General features: G+C 31.0%; 3 protein-coding genes and 1 non-coding gene across 5 annotated transcripts; 2 read left to right on the plus strand and 2 right to left on the minus strand.

Moving 5' to 3' along the window:
* The first annotated feature begins 2,300 nt into the window (after positions 1 to 2,300).
* Positions 2,301 to 4,652, plus strand: LOC124841300 (stress enhanced protein 1). 2 transcript variants are annotated; one of them, XM_047317549.2, is made up of 4 exons: positions 2,301 to 2,459; positions 2,544 to 2,645; positions 3,596 to 3,771; positions 4,312 to 4,652. In XM_047317549.2, the coding sequence occupies exons 1-4, from the start codon at positions 2,414 to 2,416 to the stop codon at positions 4,414 to 4,416; spliced, it is 429 nt and encodes a 142-aa protein (XP_047173505.1). In that variant the 5' UTR covers positions 2,301 to 2,413; the 3' UTR covers positions 4,417 to 4,652. The 2 variants fall into 2 exon arrangements, with proteins under 2 accessions (XP_047173505.1, XP_087951845.1); XM_088095719.1 differs by having other exon boundaries at positions 2,399 to 2,456.
* A 2,641-nt stretch (positions 4,653 to 7,293) lies between these two features.
* LOC124841284 (ribosome biogenesis protein) lies at positions 7,294 to 9,442 on the minus strand. Its single transcript, XM_088097434.1, has 5 exons — positions 9,288 to 9,442; positions 9,143 to 9,195; positions 8,894 to 8,943; positions 7,926 to 8,074; positions 7,294 to 7,832 (listed from the first exon to the last, which is right to left on the minus strand). Exons 1-5 carry the CDS (start codon positions 9,299 to 9,301, stop codon positions 7,634 to 7,636), a joined length of 465 nt encoding a protein of 154 aa, XP_087953560.1. The 5' UTR covers positions 9,302 to 9,442; the 3' UTR covers positions 7,294 to 7,633.
* A 704-nt stretch (positions 9,443 to 10,146) lies between these two features.
* TRNAE-CUC (transfer RNA glutamic acid (anticodon CUC)) lies at positions 10,147 to 10,219 on the plus strand. The gene has a single exon. It is a non-coding gene; the product is annotated as a tRNA-Glu (tRNA).
* A 7,941-nt stretch (positions 10,220 to 18,160) lies between these two features.
* Positions 18,161 to 19,843, minus strand: LOC124841293 (Leucine-rich repeat (LRR) family protein). The gene has a single exon (XM_047317539.2). The coding sequence runs from the start codon at positions 19,480 to 19,482 to the stop codon at positions 18,280 to 18,282; it is 1,203 nt and encodes a 400-aa protein (XP_047173495.1). The 5' UTR covers positions 19,483 to 19,843; the 3' UTR covers positions 18,161 to 18,279.
* Positions 19,844 to 20,737: the final 894 nt, after the last annotated feature.

Consider the following 20,737-nt stretch of genomic DNA (forward strand, 5'->3'; position numbering starts at 1 on the left):
TAACACACAGCATGAATCATACTTTCAACCTCTCGCATAACACACCCAAGTCGCTATGCGAGAGCCTAGACAGAGACCAACCCCCTAAAATTATCGCTATGCGCCATTCTTCGCTATTCTATTTATTTGGCTAATTTTCCAGGCTAGCAAAAGTCGCAAAGCGACTTCATTCGCTACGTGACTCACCAAACAGAAAGCAACCCTCTGTTATAATTCGCATCACCCCACAGAGTCGTTATGTGAATGCCCTGATAGAGAACACCTCGCTAAGGCGACTCCCTGAGCAAAAGGCTTCACTCTACGAGTCTGCAAATTCTGCAGAATGAAATTCTGCAGATTTGCACAACTTAACCACTCAAAACTCATTATAACCATTTTGGTGAACTTTTAACACCCCCAACTCGAAGTATATATTGAATTAAACATGTCTAACTGATTCTAACCCTCTAACATCTTTTTAAAGTGTTTATGCATTGATTTATACTTGAAAACTGAAAATCTCTCAACCTAAGGGCCTAAATCTAATTCTACCACCTTGAGTCTAATTTTGACCATTTTAGGGGTCCAATTAGTTCCCAATTGACTTGTCTAAGCCACCTAAACTGACCAAAATAATTTGTAATACCCAATGCTCAATTTGACCACCTCAGTTCCTTTAATAAGACCACCCTAAACACCCTAATTCACTTAAGTGTTGTTCTGATCACCTATTTAACAGACTTCACTTCATTCAACCATTCAATATCAGCCTCAAACCTTATCCATACCAATTCATACGTACAATTCCACAGTTTCACTATTAGATAGGCATTTGAGCAATCGAGTTCACATACAAAATTTCCAATTCCAGTACGAACAACACCCATACATAACAATCCATACATACGTTATTTCCCCACATCAAACAACAATTTATCTCATGCACACCCTAATTTACAGAACAGAAAGCAAGATCCAGTTCCCCTTACCTTGGAGTTGAGCAGTACAACCCGCTAGAATGCTCTAACAGTGCCTCACACAACAATGACCCGACCAAACCCTACAAACCACCACATTGATGGTAGAAAACAACTCTTAGAGCTAAAACTAAGTGGAAAAACTGAAGAAAATGAAAGCACAATTCACATGCAACTACAGAGATTGCATGTGCTAGTTCAAGGATAGAGAAGAGCTTGCATGGAGGGACTTACCAACTTAGAACCCAAAACTGATCGGATGGTTTTGAAGCCCTCTACGTCGCTGACGTTTGAGCACCACCTAAACAGGAATCCATTGGTTTAATGTAAAGAGATTGAAGAGAGAAGGAGGAGAGGTTGTAGAGAGAAGGCAGAGAAAAAGAAGAGATGAGCTTTTAGAGAGAGTGTGGAGTTGGGTTAATGAACCAGGATGTCTGAAAAGGGGCTTTTAAAATGCAAAGTTTCTAGTTTCACTAACTTAACTAGCCCATTAACTTTCTCATTATTTTTCAGGTTCTTACAAGTTATATTTAATAAAAACTAACATTAATTTATATTTTATAAAATTAAATTTAATTAAAATTAAATTTTAATTTATACTTTGTTTTATATATTTTTTATAATTTTATTGTAATAACTTATAAAAATATATTTTTTAAATATTTACGGATATCTGCATATATCCACAAATACTCGTGGGTTTTAAAATATTCGCTGATATTTTTTAAGCGAATATCTGTATAAATAATAGATCTAGTAGTGGGTAGATTTTTTTTGTCGAATTGAATTGTAGATATGCTAACCCGATTTGTTGCGATATCTAAACGTGATATTTCAAAAAATAGAATTATCTTCTTTACATTTTATTACACCGATTACTTTTTAACTAATTCATTTTTAAATATTTTGAAATTCGTCTTTTACATTTTCTTTTATATATATATAGACACACACGAGAGTTTGTGTCTACTTTTTTATAATAATAAATAATAAAAAATATGATTACGAAATTAATTGTTAAAATGAAAAAAAAAATTGTATTAAATTTACAAAAGAAATACAGAAAATTAATATTTTATTAATTTTTATAATACTATAATTGCATAAAGGAAAAATTTTGCATTTTTTATCAAGGTAATTATTATTTATTATGAGCAGCTATTTTATTAGGATATAAAATTTATAAATCTAATTGTATTTTGAAATTAAAAACACTTAAATAATGCAAAAGAATTATAAAATTAAAATAGTAAGAAAATGTGTAAATCAAAATTCAATTATATATATACCAAGAAAAAGAAAATTATTAAAGAGGCCACGTGGGACTTAAAGGAGTGTGAATGAATGGTTATGGCGTGGAACAAGTATGAGCCACTGACACATCTTCAAACAAAAGCAAGAGATAAACATTAAACTCCGCAAGCACCGCACAATTGCGATAGTTGCAATTCACCACCATGGCACTTGTTCAACCCTCTGCTTCTCTTACTCTCTCCGTTCGTGGTAATCTCTCTCTCGTCACTTTTTCCTTTAATCAGAAGCAGTATCAAGTTCATTTTTTTAACACTCGGTTAAAATGTGTCGCAGATGCATGTCTTTTCACTGCACCAAAATACCCTCCCACCGCTCACTTTCCTCATACGAATTTGATTACAACTCGAGCATCATTCATCGCTGGTTCCCCACTCTGTAAGTGTTCTACTTCCCGCGGTTTCTCTCTATAATATCTGCTTACTTTATAATGTGAAAACTGCATTCAATTATGCCCGTGTGACTGAAACCCTTTACGATAATTACTTCCCTTGACTTCAAAATTGAGTGCTCCGGTAACTTGGCGATCTTTGTTTCTTCCTTCCTTTTTTCAGATGTTATTCCAACCAAAGGATCTTTTTTTTCTTTGCATCAGTTTGTTGAGATTCAGAATAAATTAGAACACTTTGTGGGGTAGTCTATCTTAGTTTCATAGTATGCGGGCTGCGAATTGGACGAAAACATGCTCATAAAATTTTGCAGTAGGAGGGTTACTAAATGCCACTGCTTCCTTTGTTAATACTTAACATATTTTTTGGACCCTAGACTTAATTTTAGCCGTTGAGTTCGTTATACTGCGAAATCTGGTATTTTCTATATTTTGAAGATCGCATTAGTTAAGCCTGTGAAATAGCTAATTTGAAGCAACAGTGGAAGATGGTAATGCTAATGCACAAATGCTATCTGAAACTATTGCTTTTTATTTTTATTTTTTATTTGTTATAAACTTGCAACATTGTTGCACATCTGTAAAGCTTCTTATTTTAGATAGACTGTATGAGTTAAGCCTGTGAACTAGCTTATTTGAAGCAGCTGTAAAAGATGGTAGTGGTACAAATGCTACGTGAAACTGTTGATGCATTCGTTGAGGATTGTTGCCTTTATTTTCCTTTTGGTTTTGCCACTTTCTTATGGTCAGTTCTTAAATTGTCCTAAAACTCTTTTAAAACTGGAAGCTTTTTGGATGTGTAGTTTCCTCCATGTGTTTACGACGCAAATTATGTTATTTTCTTCCTTTAATGGGTTTGGGGAGAGAATGAAACTAAAGTAACGTTGAAATAAAATAAGGTCCCTATTACATGGCTAAGTATTGTTTGACTTGCATCTAGTGATTCGAAGGAATCATGGAAGGAAGCCCACATGCAAAGCAATGCCTGTTTCTATACGATGTGAGCAAAGCACCCAGCAAGGGAACAGTTTGGATGTGTGGCTAGGCCGGCTAGCCATGGTTGGCTTTGCAGTAGCCATCACTGTTGAAATTGCCACAGGGAAGGGACTCCTAGAGGTATGATACAGTATACTCTATGTAGTAACTGGTGGATTATTACTTCAGGCATGACTTGGACCGCTAGCACTTGTCTACATCTTTGAGTCATGATCCAATTTATCATTTTCATCAAATGATTAACCCTTTTTATAACCTCCACACCTGTCAAAAGTTTACTTTGATGTTCTTACTGTAATATGCCTAATTTTTATCTCTCTTTTTCTCTAAATTTATTGTATTTATGACATCCAGTAAATTCAGCTGAAGTGTTTGGAAATAAATTAATAATCTAATGTTGACAACAGTTCATGATGTTTTAAAACATTCAAACTCACAATCATGGTTGTGAGTTCACATACATTTCTGTGAATCTTAAACGAAATAGAATTATTTAATGTTTTGAGCTTCAAAGTGAATGCAACTCACTAAAAACTTACATAAGTTTACAGAGCTCAATGCTTCTTACTCCTCTTTCTACCTCTCCACCCATTCTAAAATAATATTATGACACATCTGTTGCAAAAAGAATAAAAGTATTTTTGTACCTTGATTATGCAGAACTTTGGACTAGCAACGCCCCTTCCTACAGTTGCCCTCGCAGTAACAGCACTTGTGGGTGTCTTGACAGCAGTTTTTATCTTCCAGTCAGCCTCGAAGAATTGATCACATATTTAGACTCGTCGTACTTGTTGTAAATTATGAAGCTCAGAGGTTTCGTTTGTTGGAGATAAAATTTCATCATTCTTTTTCTGTATTATTTGATGAAAAAATTAATTGGCATTGAAGCATGAAAAGTCACAACTGTCAAAGTATGACAATCCACTTAGATGTGTCTATCAGATGAACTTTCTCACCATACATATAGATCAAAGTATAAAAATTCTCTTTCTTCAGGTCCACTTTGCTTGCACAGTTCCATCGGTAAGAACATATCCCCGACTGGCAAAGAGGTTCTTACACGAGTGTGAATGGAGGATTTAGTAGGTCTTCATTCATCTCAGGGATGAAAACAATTCCGTAGAACCTAAAAGTGGGGAAAACAAAGCTGTCAAATACGATATCTGACTTATAAAAGAGGAGTGGGAAAGATAGCAGGGTCTCCTTTAGACTTCCCTGACATTGAATACCAGTGATAATGTGTTCTGTGATGGATCAGGTTTTAATTTGTTGAGTAAAGAAAATAGAAAAGGAGCATTGAATTGATTGGCTATTCAACAATTTTTCGAACAAGGAAGCCTGACATGATCGTGGTCATATTTCCTTTAACAAATATTAACCATAGTTATGCACATTATTAACTCCCACCCACAGATGGCCTTCCTAGTTTTAAACAAACATTATCTAATACCAGAAAAGAAAATACTGTTCTGAACAATTTTTAAAATCCTCACTAGTCAAAGGTGGTGGCGAAAAATGAATTTGAAACGTTAGATGCATTAGTTATCGAGCGATAGTCCCAATCTCAATTTGAAACAGTTTTTCTCTTCTTTTTAGGAAACTTCAATATGTGAGAAGTTTCATCTGTTCCTAATCCCAGAAACAAGTCACTCACCACGGTTAATTATTGGAATGTGAATTTGAGTCCCACGTTAGTTACAAATATGCAAGAGAACAACACATATGAAAAAAAAAACTCACAAATTTATTATTTTATGATTTTAAATTGAATGTGGTACATAGTTCTTTATATGGATTTATTCATTCATTGCCAATTTTTACTTTGAAAATGTTGGTTTCGTCAAAGACTTTGAAAAGTTTGTCATCATTGGTCAAACGGTTTGTTTGTTGTTTAATCTTTAAACATTAACTTAATGTGTCTTTCACACCACAACAAATTATCTAAGTGGGAGAAAAATAGAAGTATTATGGAGATGACAATCTATATGAGAAAGATTCGCCAAAGACGTTGTGGATAGAGAGGCTACAAATACTGTTGTACTTTTGTTGAATAGGTTGTGAACCAGAGTTTTGAATACAAAAAACTCGATTTAAAAGTAATTTGGGTTCAAACCTTTAAATATTTGAAAATCTTTAGCTGTATTTGTTTCCTTTTTGTTCCACGGGTTAAAAGAAACAAATTTGACAAACAGGCTGAATTCAAAGTTTTCATTCGACAGAACATCACTGCCAAAGCTTGCAGAATTTTCCAATCACATAATGCAAAACCCCTTGTAAGTAGAGATGTCAAATTCATGGAAGATAAAAAATGAAAATGGAAAGAAATAATATGGAGACAAGAAATCTCAAGGTTTCTTGATGATGATGATGACATTCCTGTCAGAGGTATAATATTTTTATCTAAGATAAACTGCAATGAGGTTATCTTAAAACATGTAGAATTTAATGAAAGTTGTGAAGGATAACAGTGAAATAAAGCTACGTAGGAAGAGCTTAAAATGATTGAAAAATGATACATGGGAGATGGTGGAAAACCCTCAACACAAACAACCTATAGGATTTAAACGGGTTTATGCAAATGGTTCTATAAACAATATAAGGCACAGTCAAAGGATTTGCTCAAGTGTTTGGGATAGATTCTTTAGAAACATTTTCTCCTGTTACAAACCTTGATACAATCAGAATGTTGTTTCTTTTGCACGCACAAAAATGATGGAATATCTACGTTTAAATGCAAAGTGTAAATGGTTATTTGTAGGAAGAGATATTTGTAAAGCAACCGGAAGGATTTACAGTTAATGAACAAGAAGACAGTGTGTGAACATCGATGCCTCTTATTTTCTTAAGTTTAAACTTCATGAATACTTTCATAGTGGCTGGGCAAGTTGTGTTAATGACATGAGAAGCACGTGTGGTTGTTGTTTTTCTTTTGGTTTTCGAGTTTTTTCTTTATGTCCTAGGTAGAAAGATGTTATAGCTCAATCAAGTATAAAAACAAAATATGTAGTTGTTGCTACTACTGCAGTGAATCAGACTTTTTGAATAAAAAATCATGTCAGATTGACATTAACAAATTTTCGTGGATAATCAAGCTGCAACTTCAATTGTCAATGATCCCGTATTTCATGAAAAAATTAAACATTTTAAGATAGAACTTTTTGTCCTAAGAGAATTTCAAAAATAAGAAGTGAAATTACTATACTGCAAAAACAAATAATCAAAGTACTAACATTTTAACCAAAGTTCTTCTAAAAGCTAAATCCAAACACATGAGACAAAAACTTAAAGTTTATGGTTCCAAAATCAAAGAGTGTTTGAAACTAATTAACAACCAGAATATATTATATTTATTTGTTATTTTATGCTAAATAAAAGTATGTTAATCATTAGGAATAAAAATAATCCTGTTATTTAAGCATTATTTTTATTAGTTATTATATGATAACTTTCGATACATTTTTCTATTTTACTCATGTGATATAAATACATTAATTTTCATACAAGTAAAGCGTGCCTTCTACTCAAACAATTTCTCATAGAAAAATCAATGAATTGATGTGAGAGTAGTTGATTTTGGTGACCAACTCATGAGTCCTAAAATGGATTGGGTGAGGAATGTTTCTACTTAAGCGAGAGTATAAATGATGTGAAAAGGATTCACAATTGAGAAGAAGTTTATTATGAGTTAAAGTCCTATATTAGATAAAAGTACACAAGAAGGATTACATACTCAGAGAAAATACCTAAAACCTATTTCACTATTTTAGACTGAAGAATGTCATGATTCATTATATAAATTTGTTTATAAGTTTATATGTCCCAAATCTCTCCAATATCTCCCAACACTAATATCAAAATAGTGACTAATTAGAATAGCCATTGATTTTGCATTCATAATTCGAGTACTTGATGTTTTACATAAGTAATATGATTATGGAAAGACCTTCCCAAAAAGCAGATAATTATAGCAGCCACACAAGGACTAAATTTCCATAGATTGTAGTCCAGTTGAAGCCTTTGATTTCTTCTTCTTCTTGGATCCATTTTTGTTCACTTTTTTCTTAGGCTGTTCCTCTACAACTGGTTGTGTCTTCTGTAAGTAATGCTGAATGGCGGACAGGGGATCTGCTTGAAAGCTAGGATCCTTAAGAACAGCAGAAACTCGATCTCTTTCCCTCAACCTAATGAGCAAGCACAATGGGTTACAAATACAATTATACATATCAAATGAGAAGTTGGCAATACAATATTGAATGATGACGAGAAACACTCACACCAACGTCTGCCTTGATTTACAATTAAGTTTGGAGTCATTCTCACGACCTGGTTTCTTTGATGCCCTCACTTCAGGAAGGGACTCTAAAAGTGAAGATAGGTTATATGCCTTCAATTTATTTTGCCGTCTTTGTTGTTTGCTCTTTTTCTGATAGAAGACCACAATATTTCATAAAATCAACAACATTAATAAAATCGATAAAAGTACTGGAGCATGTATCTCTCAAAAAACATGATTCAGTTGGTACAACAGCGCAGCAATCATATCTTCAGAACATAAGAGATGGATCATTAGTTCAAGATAGTTCAAAAAAGATATATCATAAGAGATATCACCTTGGAACATAGAAGTGTATAAAGTCTTCTTTTAAACAGAGAAAACATGAAAAATATTATGCTTTTATAAAATTCTATTGATATCAAATATAAACAGTGCCTTGTAAATCAATATTAGACATGTAACCAATGCATTCAGTGCCTTGTAAAACAACATTATCACCACATACTTTCAAAGAGTACAAATGATTTCTAAAAAATGAAACTAAGAAACTCCGGTTACTAATTGTTAGTTATATTAGTTGATATTACTCAGTTGGTTTCCATTACACTCTTAGCAATACATATAGTGCCCTCCTGTTTCATCATTTTTTATTTTAATCAACATTACAAGCAATGTATGGAACTCCTCTCAATGTTATTTGAGTTCTGTGACTTCTTGTCAAATCACATAGGTGTTAACTGCACACCAAACAATATTTTGATATCCTATGAATATTTCTTTCAGCAAAATTAAAAGAATACTTAATTATGAGTGACAGAGAGAGGAAAGAGTGTCCGGTTATTTGTACAGCACAATACAGTTATTAAGCCATTACATTAAAACCTATAACAAAGCAATTGAAGTCCTTTCACTGTTCAATCAATCCAACTTGAGACCATAATAATAGAGTTGAAATAAAATTCTCACCTTCAAAATAGACTTTTGGGCACTCAAGGAGGCAACGGCATCTTTCACCTCTGCAATAACAAATGGGATTCGATCAGAAAGAGTTGAAACTTAGAACAGAAATTGACACCTAACAACAGCAAATAAAACAGATACAACAATACCCAGCATTTTATTTAATTTTCTCAATAAACTTATTAAATAGTTTTTGCTGTATTGTTAAAAAAAAATAAGTAGAAAATGCATTCAGAAATTAATCCGGGAACATACTGGAATAAAATTGAAGCTTCTTCTCGAAGCTGTGGTCGGACTTTGAATCAGACCTGTACATGGAAGAACAGTTATTAGAAACTGAAACTGAAAAAAAAAGGGGGGAGGGAACTGGAAGAAAGGGACGAAGAGGAAAGGTATTAACTTTTTCTTGCCCATTGCAAAACAGATAAGACGGTGTAGTTTTGGTGTTTAGGGTCTCTCTCCGGTGAATGATCTCAACTCAACTCTCCCCTAGAGGCCCCAAATGATCTCACCACTGCAAAATGCACTTCAAATAGCAATTACTTCAGCATCACTATCCTATGGAAACCGGGTCGGGTCGAGTGAGATGCTATTCATTACCTGACTAAAAAAAGTTTAATCTGTTACTCGTGTAGGATCTTTATTTAAAAAATATGCAAATTTTAAAAACTTCTAGATATTGATAAAAAAATATATATAATTTTAAAATAAAACTAAAAATATATAAAATATAATTTAAACAAAATTTTAATGTTAATTTAATTTAATTTAATAAAATATAATTAAATTTTAATTTCATTTAATTCAATAAAATATAAATTAAATTTTAATTAAAATAACAAATATTTACCTATAATACTCATATCCAATCAATTTATAATATTAAAATATTTGTTATATGTCACAGTAGATATTTACATATATCAACCATTTTATGATAAATTTTTATTCACCAATATTCAATATGAACATTTTTGTTATCAATCATTGAGTGTTAAAAAAATTGCATAATCAGCATCAAACCATTTATATAAAGCCAGCATATTTACATATACACCTTATTGGTACTTACACCAATTTGATGAATCCAACTGCACAATTATTACTGCGTGGTGAAATTTCTAGTGCTTAGTTTAACTGTTGTTTAATTGGAGTGTGATTTGGAAATAGGACATAATTTGCTGCATTCTTCGTTTTCTTAGTCTGCATCTAATGAATGACACAATCAAATAAAAAGTAGAGAAAAAGAAAATCAGGATTCCGTTGTAGTCTAGTTGGTTAGGATACTCGGCTCTCACCCGAGAGACCCGGGTTCAAGTCCCGGCAACGGAATTTAATTTTTTGCACTCTTTTGACAGTAACTTACTTTTGGCTTTTTATTTACATTCTAGTTTTATATAAAATTTTAAATCATATCTTTTATTGTTTTAGTAATGTTACTTATGATATAAAACATAAGCTATTTCATGAAAATAAAAACAAATTATACTTTATTGTAAAATAGATATTGCTTGTCATTTTTTTTAAAATGTTAAAATTATCATGATATTATTACGAAGAGATTAAAAATTATAAAGTTAATATTTTTATTAATGTATGTACTTGTTAAGAAACATAACAATATTTAAATTCCTCTATCCTTCCTTCTGTTACTGTTACTGTGGGATAAATGTATATTAACATCATACTTATTTTATAAAGTGTTAGTTCACCTCTATGCCAAAAAAAATTATAAAGATCAATAGATAATTACATGTTTTATGTAAGACAGGCAAATAAATAATAAAAAAGAAATAGGTTATGAATATAACGAATTTCAAATTTAAGAATGAAATTGGGAGTGAATTGTAAGTGGACCAATTTTTTGCTTTCTAAATAATTATACATTACTCTAACAATATTTGTGCCAGTATTTTTAAATACATTAAAATGCATTATTAGTTGAAATATAGTTTAGATTTAATCTCTTAGATCTTGAGTTTTTTTTTCTCCTCGATATATTGAGCATTTATTTCAGAGATCTTTGTTTTGAAAATTTGAGTTTCTTGATTTGAAAAAAAGTTATCTAAAATATTTTTAATTTGTATAAACTGATTGCATAAGAATTTTTACACCATCAAATTTCTACAAATTATCCAATTTTAATGAAATTTTACACTAAGACTTAAAAAATCATATGAATAACTATTCTTTCTGTAATGATTGCACAGATTATACATGTAAAAAAAAGTGTAAAATAAAATGTATTTCGCTGTGTATATAATATGTGTTATAATTCCTTGCTATAGGGTAAACAACTATACGTTTAAATAGGGTAACAGTAATATATAGTGTGAATTTAAGAATAATTGTTGTATAAATAAAAATAAATATAATTACTTTTTTTAGATACATTTAGTTAGTTAGTTAGTAAACTGTAATTCCGCTCTCCATCTATGTGATAAAGGTAAATTGGTAACTAATTATATATTTTTGAAAATGTTAAATAATAAAAATAGTTACGAAAATTTTGTTTTATAAATTTGACTCAGAAAATTCACTTATAAAATAATATATTTATTTATATAATTTAAATTTATTTTACTTTTAGTAAGCATAATATTTTGGAATGTCATGTTCTATTTTAGTCCATCTTATATTAGACTTGCAAAAAATATAATAGAATTGATTCATTTATATGAAAAATAAGAATTAATCTTTTTGGCTTGTCATCTAACATTTGATCCAATTAGTATAATAAATTATTTGTTTTATAATTTTTTTTTGTAAAATATTATGACGAAGAATTATAATAACATTATTTTTATTTAACTAAATTAGTAGAAATAATTAAATTTATAAGTTTATTTCGCAAAATAAGTAGTATTTTTAATTTCATAATTTTTACAGGTTTGTTGATAATAAAAATGACTTTGAACTATACTAAGAAATAAACATACATGATAGAGTTATTTTTTTATTAACTAAAAGTGAATGAATAAACTATTTTTTAATAGATTGAAGAAAAAGGTGAATGAACAAGTGTAATGCAACAGATTATGCTAGTATTGTTGCATTCTAGGAATTTAAGTTAATACGAATCATGTGAACCAAATACAAAATAGTCTATTATTGACTTCTATAGGATATGTTTACCAAATTAAAATACTCAGTTCGTTCTCACACTTTTTTATTGCAAGTATGCAAGTTTGCCCACTTTACATTAATTTTTAATAACATATCTTCTCATCACTCATATAAGTATATAATGTGTAATTAAGCATAGATGATGGTTCAATATAAATTCAATAACAGATGACATTAAAATAAGTTTTAAATGACTATATAAACTTTAAACATAACTTAATTTACAAACTGAATTTTGTCATTTAATTTATATACTCTAAATATACCTTGTTTATAAAAATTTGTCATGCCTAATTTAAAATATTGAGATATTTGTCTTGTGACATCCCAATTATATAGAAAGCATATATAATAAAGACGTCACATGGATAATATAGGAAAGCAGTTGAGAGTAAATAGAATTACAGTCATCCTCAAAGTACTTCAGAATATAAGCTTAAACCCCAAAGATATCTAAAATGTAAGCTAAAAGGGAAATAATATTTCATACTACAAGATCAACCAATAACATCCTAGGAGACTAGGCAGCAGCATTGTCCTCAACTTCCAAAGCTGTCTCCAAAGGAACCTCCTCACCATCTGCTCCATCCAAATGGATGATCATCGCAAGAAGAAACATCCACAAGCAATACAAACACGCAAGGGTGAGCTAGATATAAAAATCATGTTATTCAATCACACACGACATGCAAAAGTCACTCAAACATGGTACATTGACATCACAAGACTCATTGCTTTATAGATCGACACGTCCGGACCAGAATGATTGCCGAGCTATGGCGGGTTATGCACTCGTGGTGGCCTCTACTGCTTTGCAAAGTCGTTGCCAATGGGTTACACCCTACCACACTCATGAGGTTAATCCGTTCCACGCCCTGGAACATACTGGAAGCCTCCAAGACTAGGACCTCCTGCTACTCCTCACCACATGGATCAATCCTATCTACTTGAGAATGAAAGACCATTGGAGCGTCAGAAAAACCCCCAAGAGTGAGCTACCATGCAATCATTCTACACTAAGGATCTCACCAAGAGATCCTACACAGATGGAACTTGATTTACATCTTGGATCATACTTTCATCACTTTGTAATCATTTACTTTCTGCCACAATCAACATATACACAATCTCAACAATATACATTACTCACCACTCACAAATTATTAAAAATAACATATCCACAATTGAATCTAAGTTAATCAATACCAAGAACCAAACAACTCCAACTAACCTATAACAGCTCATAAAATGCATCAATTTATACATACCTACAAGTAATATAATTATTGATTAACACTCACGTTTCAATATAAGAAACAACTATCCTTACTTTATTTTATATATATATATATATATATATATATATATATATATATATATATATATATATATATATATATTAATTACGTATATACTTAATATAATATATATTAGTTTAATATAATGTAAATATATATATTTATAAGATAATGTATATTTACATTATATTATAAATATATATATATACATTATCTTATATATTTACATTATCTTATAAATATATATATTTACATTATATTAAACTAATATATATTATATTAAATATATACGTAACTAATATATATATATATATATATATATATATATATATATATATATATATATATTAAATATATATATATATATGGATCCTTACTTTGAATTTCAAATACACAGTAACTGATTTTCTAAAATTATAATTGACTAGAAATTAACATATGATAACTTTATGCATCTACAATTAACTTGTTTTATTTTATTTTCATTCTAATAGAGATCTTTCTTTACCCAAATTGGTTATCGGAGAGAACCCAGATGTCTGAACGCATCAAACTCACCTTCGACGCCAGCACATATGACTAGTCACAACTGACTGGACCAGGCCAGGACTGCTCTATGATCAGGGATGTGCCAACCCAGGTTTTTAAGGTTCCTCTGTCCTACCAACAAAGAAAGGCTCTCAATAATTAACAATTAATTTATTTAAATTATCTACCATGTTCTCTTATGCTCTAAATCTGAAATGCCTAATTTTAATATTTTTACTTCCTCTCACAGCAATCTCAAACAGTACTGTACATCTATTTAATACCCATATACATGGTATTACAGAACCCTTACTCCCGACCTTCCAACAAAATCAATTTCAACCAACAAACTCATTCAAAACAAATTAAATTCATCACATCACAACATGCACAATTTCACAGTTTCAATTATAACACCCAATACAATAAAAGTCATAAAACAATTTCACAAGAGCACACCAGTTCAACATTCCTATGCATATATTTTTATAAAATAAATTCATACAAAAATAATTAGCTCCCCTTACAACTAGAGTGCCCTAACCGTGCCCCTCACAATGAGAATCCAACCGTGCCCCTCACAGTGAGAATCCAACAGTGCCCTACAACCACCTAAATGGTGATGAAAACAGCTCTTAGAGCTAGAATAGACAGAGAATCAAAATGGAGCACCGCTAATTGCATACAACCAGTAAAGTAACAAGCCCTAGGGTCAAGAAGAGTGAAGAAATTGACTTACCCGTCCAAATCATAATTTCAATCGGATGAAAGGGAAGCTCTCAACTCCGTGAACGAAAGCACACTACCTATTTGAAATTTTCAACGGTTCAAATGAGTGTTAGGGTAGAGAGAAGACAGAGCAAGGAGGAGGAAAATGAAACTGAGTTTAGAGAGAGAAAGAGTGACTGAAAATTAGTTTAGAGCTTGGAAAAATGAAGGAACTCCTTCTAAGGTTATGGTGCCTTTGGCCCTTTGGGTCTGGCTGCCTCAGAAAATAAGGTCCAATAACCCATATAGTTTCCAGGACCTTACATGTCTAGTCTACTATTATAAAAAATAATCTATTAAAATTTATTGATTTGTACACCGAATGAATAGTTTTAGTTCTTAATTAAAAAGAACAGTTATTTTTATATATTTTTGAAAACTTCATTTAAGTCAATGAAGTTAATTTTTTTTTTCTAGCCTCAAAAGCTCAGTGATGGCAATAACATGTTTTCATAGACTAAACTATAAAGATACACTAACTGTATAAAACTTAAATAAAAAGAAATAAAAAATTAAACTTAATTATATTGTGTTAGTTTCATACATTAGGTCTATTTAATAAAAAAAAATACAAGGACAGTTAAATATTTGACAAAGAAATCCAAATTTCTTAGAACTAAAATTAAAAAAATTTCAGGAAATCAAATATAAATTGAAATCGCTCATTTGGTATAGATAAAAAAAATGATTAATATATGGTAAAAAAATTTATAAACACACGACCAGACAGGAATATCTAGCCTAAATAAAATACACCGTAATGAATATACGATGTTAAATATTTAAATTATAATGAAAAAATTTTATGAACGGGCATTATAATATATAGTAATGGATGGAGCCAATGGGATAAATACATACTTTACACATCGTAAAATAAATTTATCCCGTCATAAATTTATAAACTTGCTAAATGCGTTGCTACAATAATAATTCCAATTGATAATATAGTGTAATATATAATATATACAAATTAAAAGCTAATGCGTTCAAAAATATTGATGTCGGTATCGTCATTAGAGTTTTCATCCTAATTTTTTCATTATTATTAGCAGCTATAAACTTCTTTAGGAGTCAAATTCGAAATACGTAATTTAAATTGAGATAAATTGAATTTAAATATACTAATTTCAAACAAACATACTAAATATATATATATATATATAATTGGATAATTTAATAAAAGGAATAGCAGTTATTAAAAATTTCACTCAATAGTGGGTATTTAGAGTTATATATTTATGATATAAGCATGAATTATATTTAATTTTATATGGTTTCTTTAAGTTTTATTTGTAATTTCCTTATTAGCCTAAACCAATCATCAATCAATCAGTATAAAGCATATCTTATAAGGCCTTATGATATGATTATCATCTTTTTTATGCAAAGAAAATAAACAACTCCTACTAACTAGGTCATTATTATTGTTTAGTTCAAACTTAAACATCTATGAGTATTGGTTTGAAATCTAATATACATATCTTTAACATCATCATCATTCTCTTGTCAATTTCATAACTGTTGCCACCCAACTATTATTTAAATCGTGAAACAAACCAAAAGAAAAACAATAAGTGTTTAACATTCCATAATTGTGACTGAGAAACAAGCTCCTACATGTTGGAGGACATTACAAAATTATTCTGCAGATTTTATTGTAATGAAACCTTGAAATTTTCACAGTTTTTAGGAATATATATATTGCTAGTGAACAAGGTAGCATTTTTTTTATTGTGGTGTTAAACAGCTTTTGTTCTCAACAAATTACGTTATTTATTAAAAAAAAATTATGATATCAAACTAAACTTATATTGGTACTAAAAATATTATACACCTAATAATGCCAAAAAAAAGTAGAATAAAAGCAAAGGGAAACGCTATATCCAAACACCAGTTCTATGCATTAGTTAAAAATATATTAGAGTCATGTAAACAGAACTACATATTTAATTGAAGTCAAAGATACAAATACAATCTCATTTTAAAAATATAATCTTAGTCGTGTATGCTAGCTAGTACAATAAATTAATGTACATAAAATGCGTGTTTTAAAAAATGACTTTTTCAGCATGTTTTAGAAAAATATTTTAAAATCATTGAAACACGAGATTTTTCACATGTGTTTTCAAACTTAAATTACTCATAAGCTAATTTTAAAAAATTATTTTCTTATGTGATTTTAGTGAAAATTTTCCCTCACTCACAAATATCCCAAAGACCAAAAATTCTTAAATAACTCTTACTACACATAAACTTAGGTTATCTATATGAACACACTTTTATATAATTAATAAATAAATAAAAAATTACTCTATAAACAATTTTTTTAAAATAAATTTGTTGTTTTTAATATAAAGAATTTTAAGATGTACTCATATCTTCAAGATGAAAAATGTATTATAATCATAGGAAGAAGATATTCGAGTTTTAAAGAAATTTTTTTTAGAGATTAATGTTTATATAAAATAAAATCCATTTAAATGAAAATATATTTATAACTTTGACATTTTAATAATAAAATTTAAAATAATTTTCTACTCTTAACATAAGTCTAAGACTTCACATATATCAATGATAACATTTTTTTATGAGAAACACTGATGAGATTTGCTACTAGAAAATGATGAACAAAACTATATAAGATATTAAACATCATTTTTAATTCAAAAACCTTAAAACATTAAGATTGTGGATCTTCTAGTTGTATATTTTACTTAATATAAAACTTCAAATTCTCGTTAAATTCTTAACAATTAGAATTAAAATTTTATATAAAACATAAAAATAATAATAAATAAATTAAAATACTTAAAAAATAATTTATAAATATTTGTTGGTTAAACTAATTTATAAATTAGTTAAATAATTTAACAGGTGGTTTATTACGCTTTGAAAAACACATTCCTAATCATTTCAAACAGTTTTTTTTTTCTCCGACACAAACATTTTCCTTACAATAATATTAACTATTTAATCCTATAACCAAACTTAAAATATTAAAATTAAAAAATAACTAATAGTCACAAAATAGTTAAAAAATGTAGCATAATATTTTGTAATTGCACATAATAAATCCAGGTAGCTCTATAAGAATAATATAACATATATAATAGCTAAGATGTGAAGAGGTCACAAAGTAGGTCTCACTCAAGTACGAGTTGATTTGAATCAAATTTCAATTAACCAAAATAAGATTATGCATTAATACATGACTTTTCTTAAAACACGTGTGATAAGAAAGCCAATAAAGGGAGGGAGTGTCATTATTTATAGTTTTGTTTTTGATTCATTAGATCATATGTATACAAGAAGACTTTTTGACGGCTAGTCGGTGGAAGGGACGGAGCTTCCTTCAACTCCACAACAGATATGGGTCTCTCATGGTGGACGCTGCTGGGCCCATCACAAACTTCATATCTAAACCTTTCAAACTAAATCAATACACAGCACTATATCAGACACATGTGTTCTCATTTGTGTGGGATAGCTGTAATCTAAATTATTTAAAAATTCAAAATGTCAATGTCATCTTTAGCAAGAACAGGGAAAGTATGAACACTATTTCACTTCTACCATCATCTTTTATTCAGTAGTAACGCATTTCAACAATATACCTTTTTAAAAAAACAGGTACAAACCTATCTATTTATATTTAATTTTTAATTTATTTTAACCGACAACAGGTATCGATGTTGGTCTACCACTGTAGGCTCGCTTGCAAACTGAGATTGGTTTCTGCGCGGGCGAGCACAGCTGCGACGAGGTTGGGCACTCCTGCAGACAATTGTCCCCCAGACTTCCGGTAACCTCCGTGCCGGAAGCGACAAGCCCGGGTGGTGGCTTTCCGAAGAGGAAGTTTCCGTCGAGGAAGAGCCTCCTTATGGACTTGATTTGGCCGTACTCCAGAGGGATCGTGCCACGTAAGGCGTTGTACCGAAGCGACAGGAATGACAGTGTGGGAAACGAAGCGAGATTCGCGGGTGCGTAGCCTTGGATTCTGTTAAACCCAAGGTCGAGTGCCACGAGGTTACTGCGGCTGGTGATTCCCCCACGGTCCGGGTGTGGTCCTGAGATCTGCGCCGCTGTGAAGGTGTTGTTGGCCAAATTTACCTGCTGCAGGGACGGTAGAGAGAAGAACCACGATTCCACGGTACCGGTGAGGGCGTTATCGCTTAGCTCCACCACTTCTAACTGGTTCATCCCTTCAAAACTCTGTTTTTGGAGAGACCCAGATAGAGAATTGGCCTTGATCGCAAGTTCGAGCAAGTTGGGTGGGAGTTTTGGGATTGAACCCGTTAGATTGTTGAAGCTGAGATCGAGTCTGCGGAGTTTGGCGAGGGAGTTCATGGAGTTTTGTAGATACCCAGAAAGATAATTGTGTGAAAAGTCGAGAGATTGGAGTGATTTGAGGGTAGTTATGGAGGAAGGGATTGGGCCTGAGAAGAAATTGGATCGGAGGGTTAAGGTTTGGAGGTTGGAGAGGGAGGAGATTGAAGAGGGGATTGAGCCGAAGAAGTTGTTGTCTGAGAGGTCAAGTGTGGTGAGTTGTGTGAGTCGAGAGATTAGGGGGGTGAGTGTGCCTGAGTACCCTGCAGGGTCGAGAGTGATTTGGTTGATTGTTTTAGAATCAGGGGTGCAGGTGAGGCCGCAGATGAAGCTGGTGCGGCGAGGGAGTGAGCAGGGGTCGGTGGTGAAGTTCCATGAGGCAAGGCAAGACCAGGGTGCGATGGATGATGGTTTGATGGAGGCCTTGAAGGCTCTGAGGGCTGCAATGTCTGAGGGTGAGGTGAGGGCTCGGACTAGGACGATGGTGTTTGTGTTGTGAAAGAGAAGGAGAGAGATGGAAATGATGGCGAGGTAGAGGATTTGCATATTGGATTTAGTGCGTGGTGTCTGACAAAGAGATGGTTAAGATGTGGTGGTTTGATGTTAATTTTTGAGGAGTTGGTTTGTGTTGTGTTGTGGTGGGGTTGGTGTGTGGTTGTGTTTTTGAATGATTGGGGAAATTTAGGAGGGAAGGGCCATGGTTGAGGTACAATGTCTGTTGTTTTCAGTGCTCAGGAAAAGTAAAAGTAGATGCTGCAGATGGACATGAAAGGAGGGAAAGACAGTGAGAGGGGAGAAAGGTGCCATCTTCCAGAACGGGAGGTTTAAGAGGATATATATATATATAAAATAACTCTTTTATAACAATACACTAATAATAACATCTCAATCAATTAATAATGTTATGACAATTAATCAGATAAATAATTTTATAAATACATGGAATATGTGTAAGGGTGTTTATTTTTGTTATGATGATAAAAATAATAAAATTTTAGTTGTAAAAATAAAATATAAATATTTTTTAGAAAAAAAAATACTTTCTACTTATTTTGTAAGTAATATTTTTATTGTAAATAAGTAGTTTAGTTTAAAAGTGGTTAAATTCAATAAAAGCGATCAAATTAACAATAAAATTCTGTTAAATTTAAAAGAAGTCGCTTTCAAGGGTATGATTTGTGAGATGATTATCTTAGTTAAAAAATATTATTTATTAAAGGATGAAATTAAAAAAAAATGTATACATAAAAAATAAAATAATGGTATAAAATAAAATAAAAACACTTGTAATTGAAAAAATATGTGAAAATAAAAAAAAAAGTAACTTTCTTTATATAATAACTAAGAGTACACGTACCTTATCCGTCAGGTATAAATTTTTAGGTTTAATAGCCAATTTAGTCCCCACTTTGGTTGAAAAATCTCAATTTAGTCCCTCGTTATAAAAGTGTTTTACATTAGTCTTAACTTTTAAAATAGTGGGTCAGATTGGTCCCTTTCGTTAAATATAAGTTAACGAAATTAATGGATGATGATGTGACACAGCTTAAAGCTGATGTGTTAGATTGGTCCCTCGTTAGCTTTAAGTTGTGTCACATCATCATCCATTAATTTTGTTAACTTATATTTAACAGAAAGGACCAATCTGACCCACTATTTTAAAAGTTAGGACTAATTCAAAACACTTTTATAACGAGGGACTAAATTGAGATTTTTCAACCAAAGTGAGGACTAAATTGGCTATTAAACCAAATTTTTAAATATTTTGTTAGTGTAATTTTTTCAAATTCATTAATTTGTG

Source organism: Vigna umbellata, chromosome 8 (genome assembly GCF_029865625.1).
Source record: "Vigna umbellata cultivar VRB3 chromosome 8, Vumbellata_1.0, whole genome shotgun sequence".
NCBI lineage: Eukaryota > Viridiplantae > Streptophyta > Magnoliopsida > Fabales > Fabaceae > Vigna > Vigna umbellata.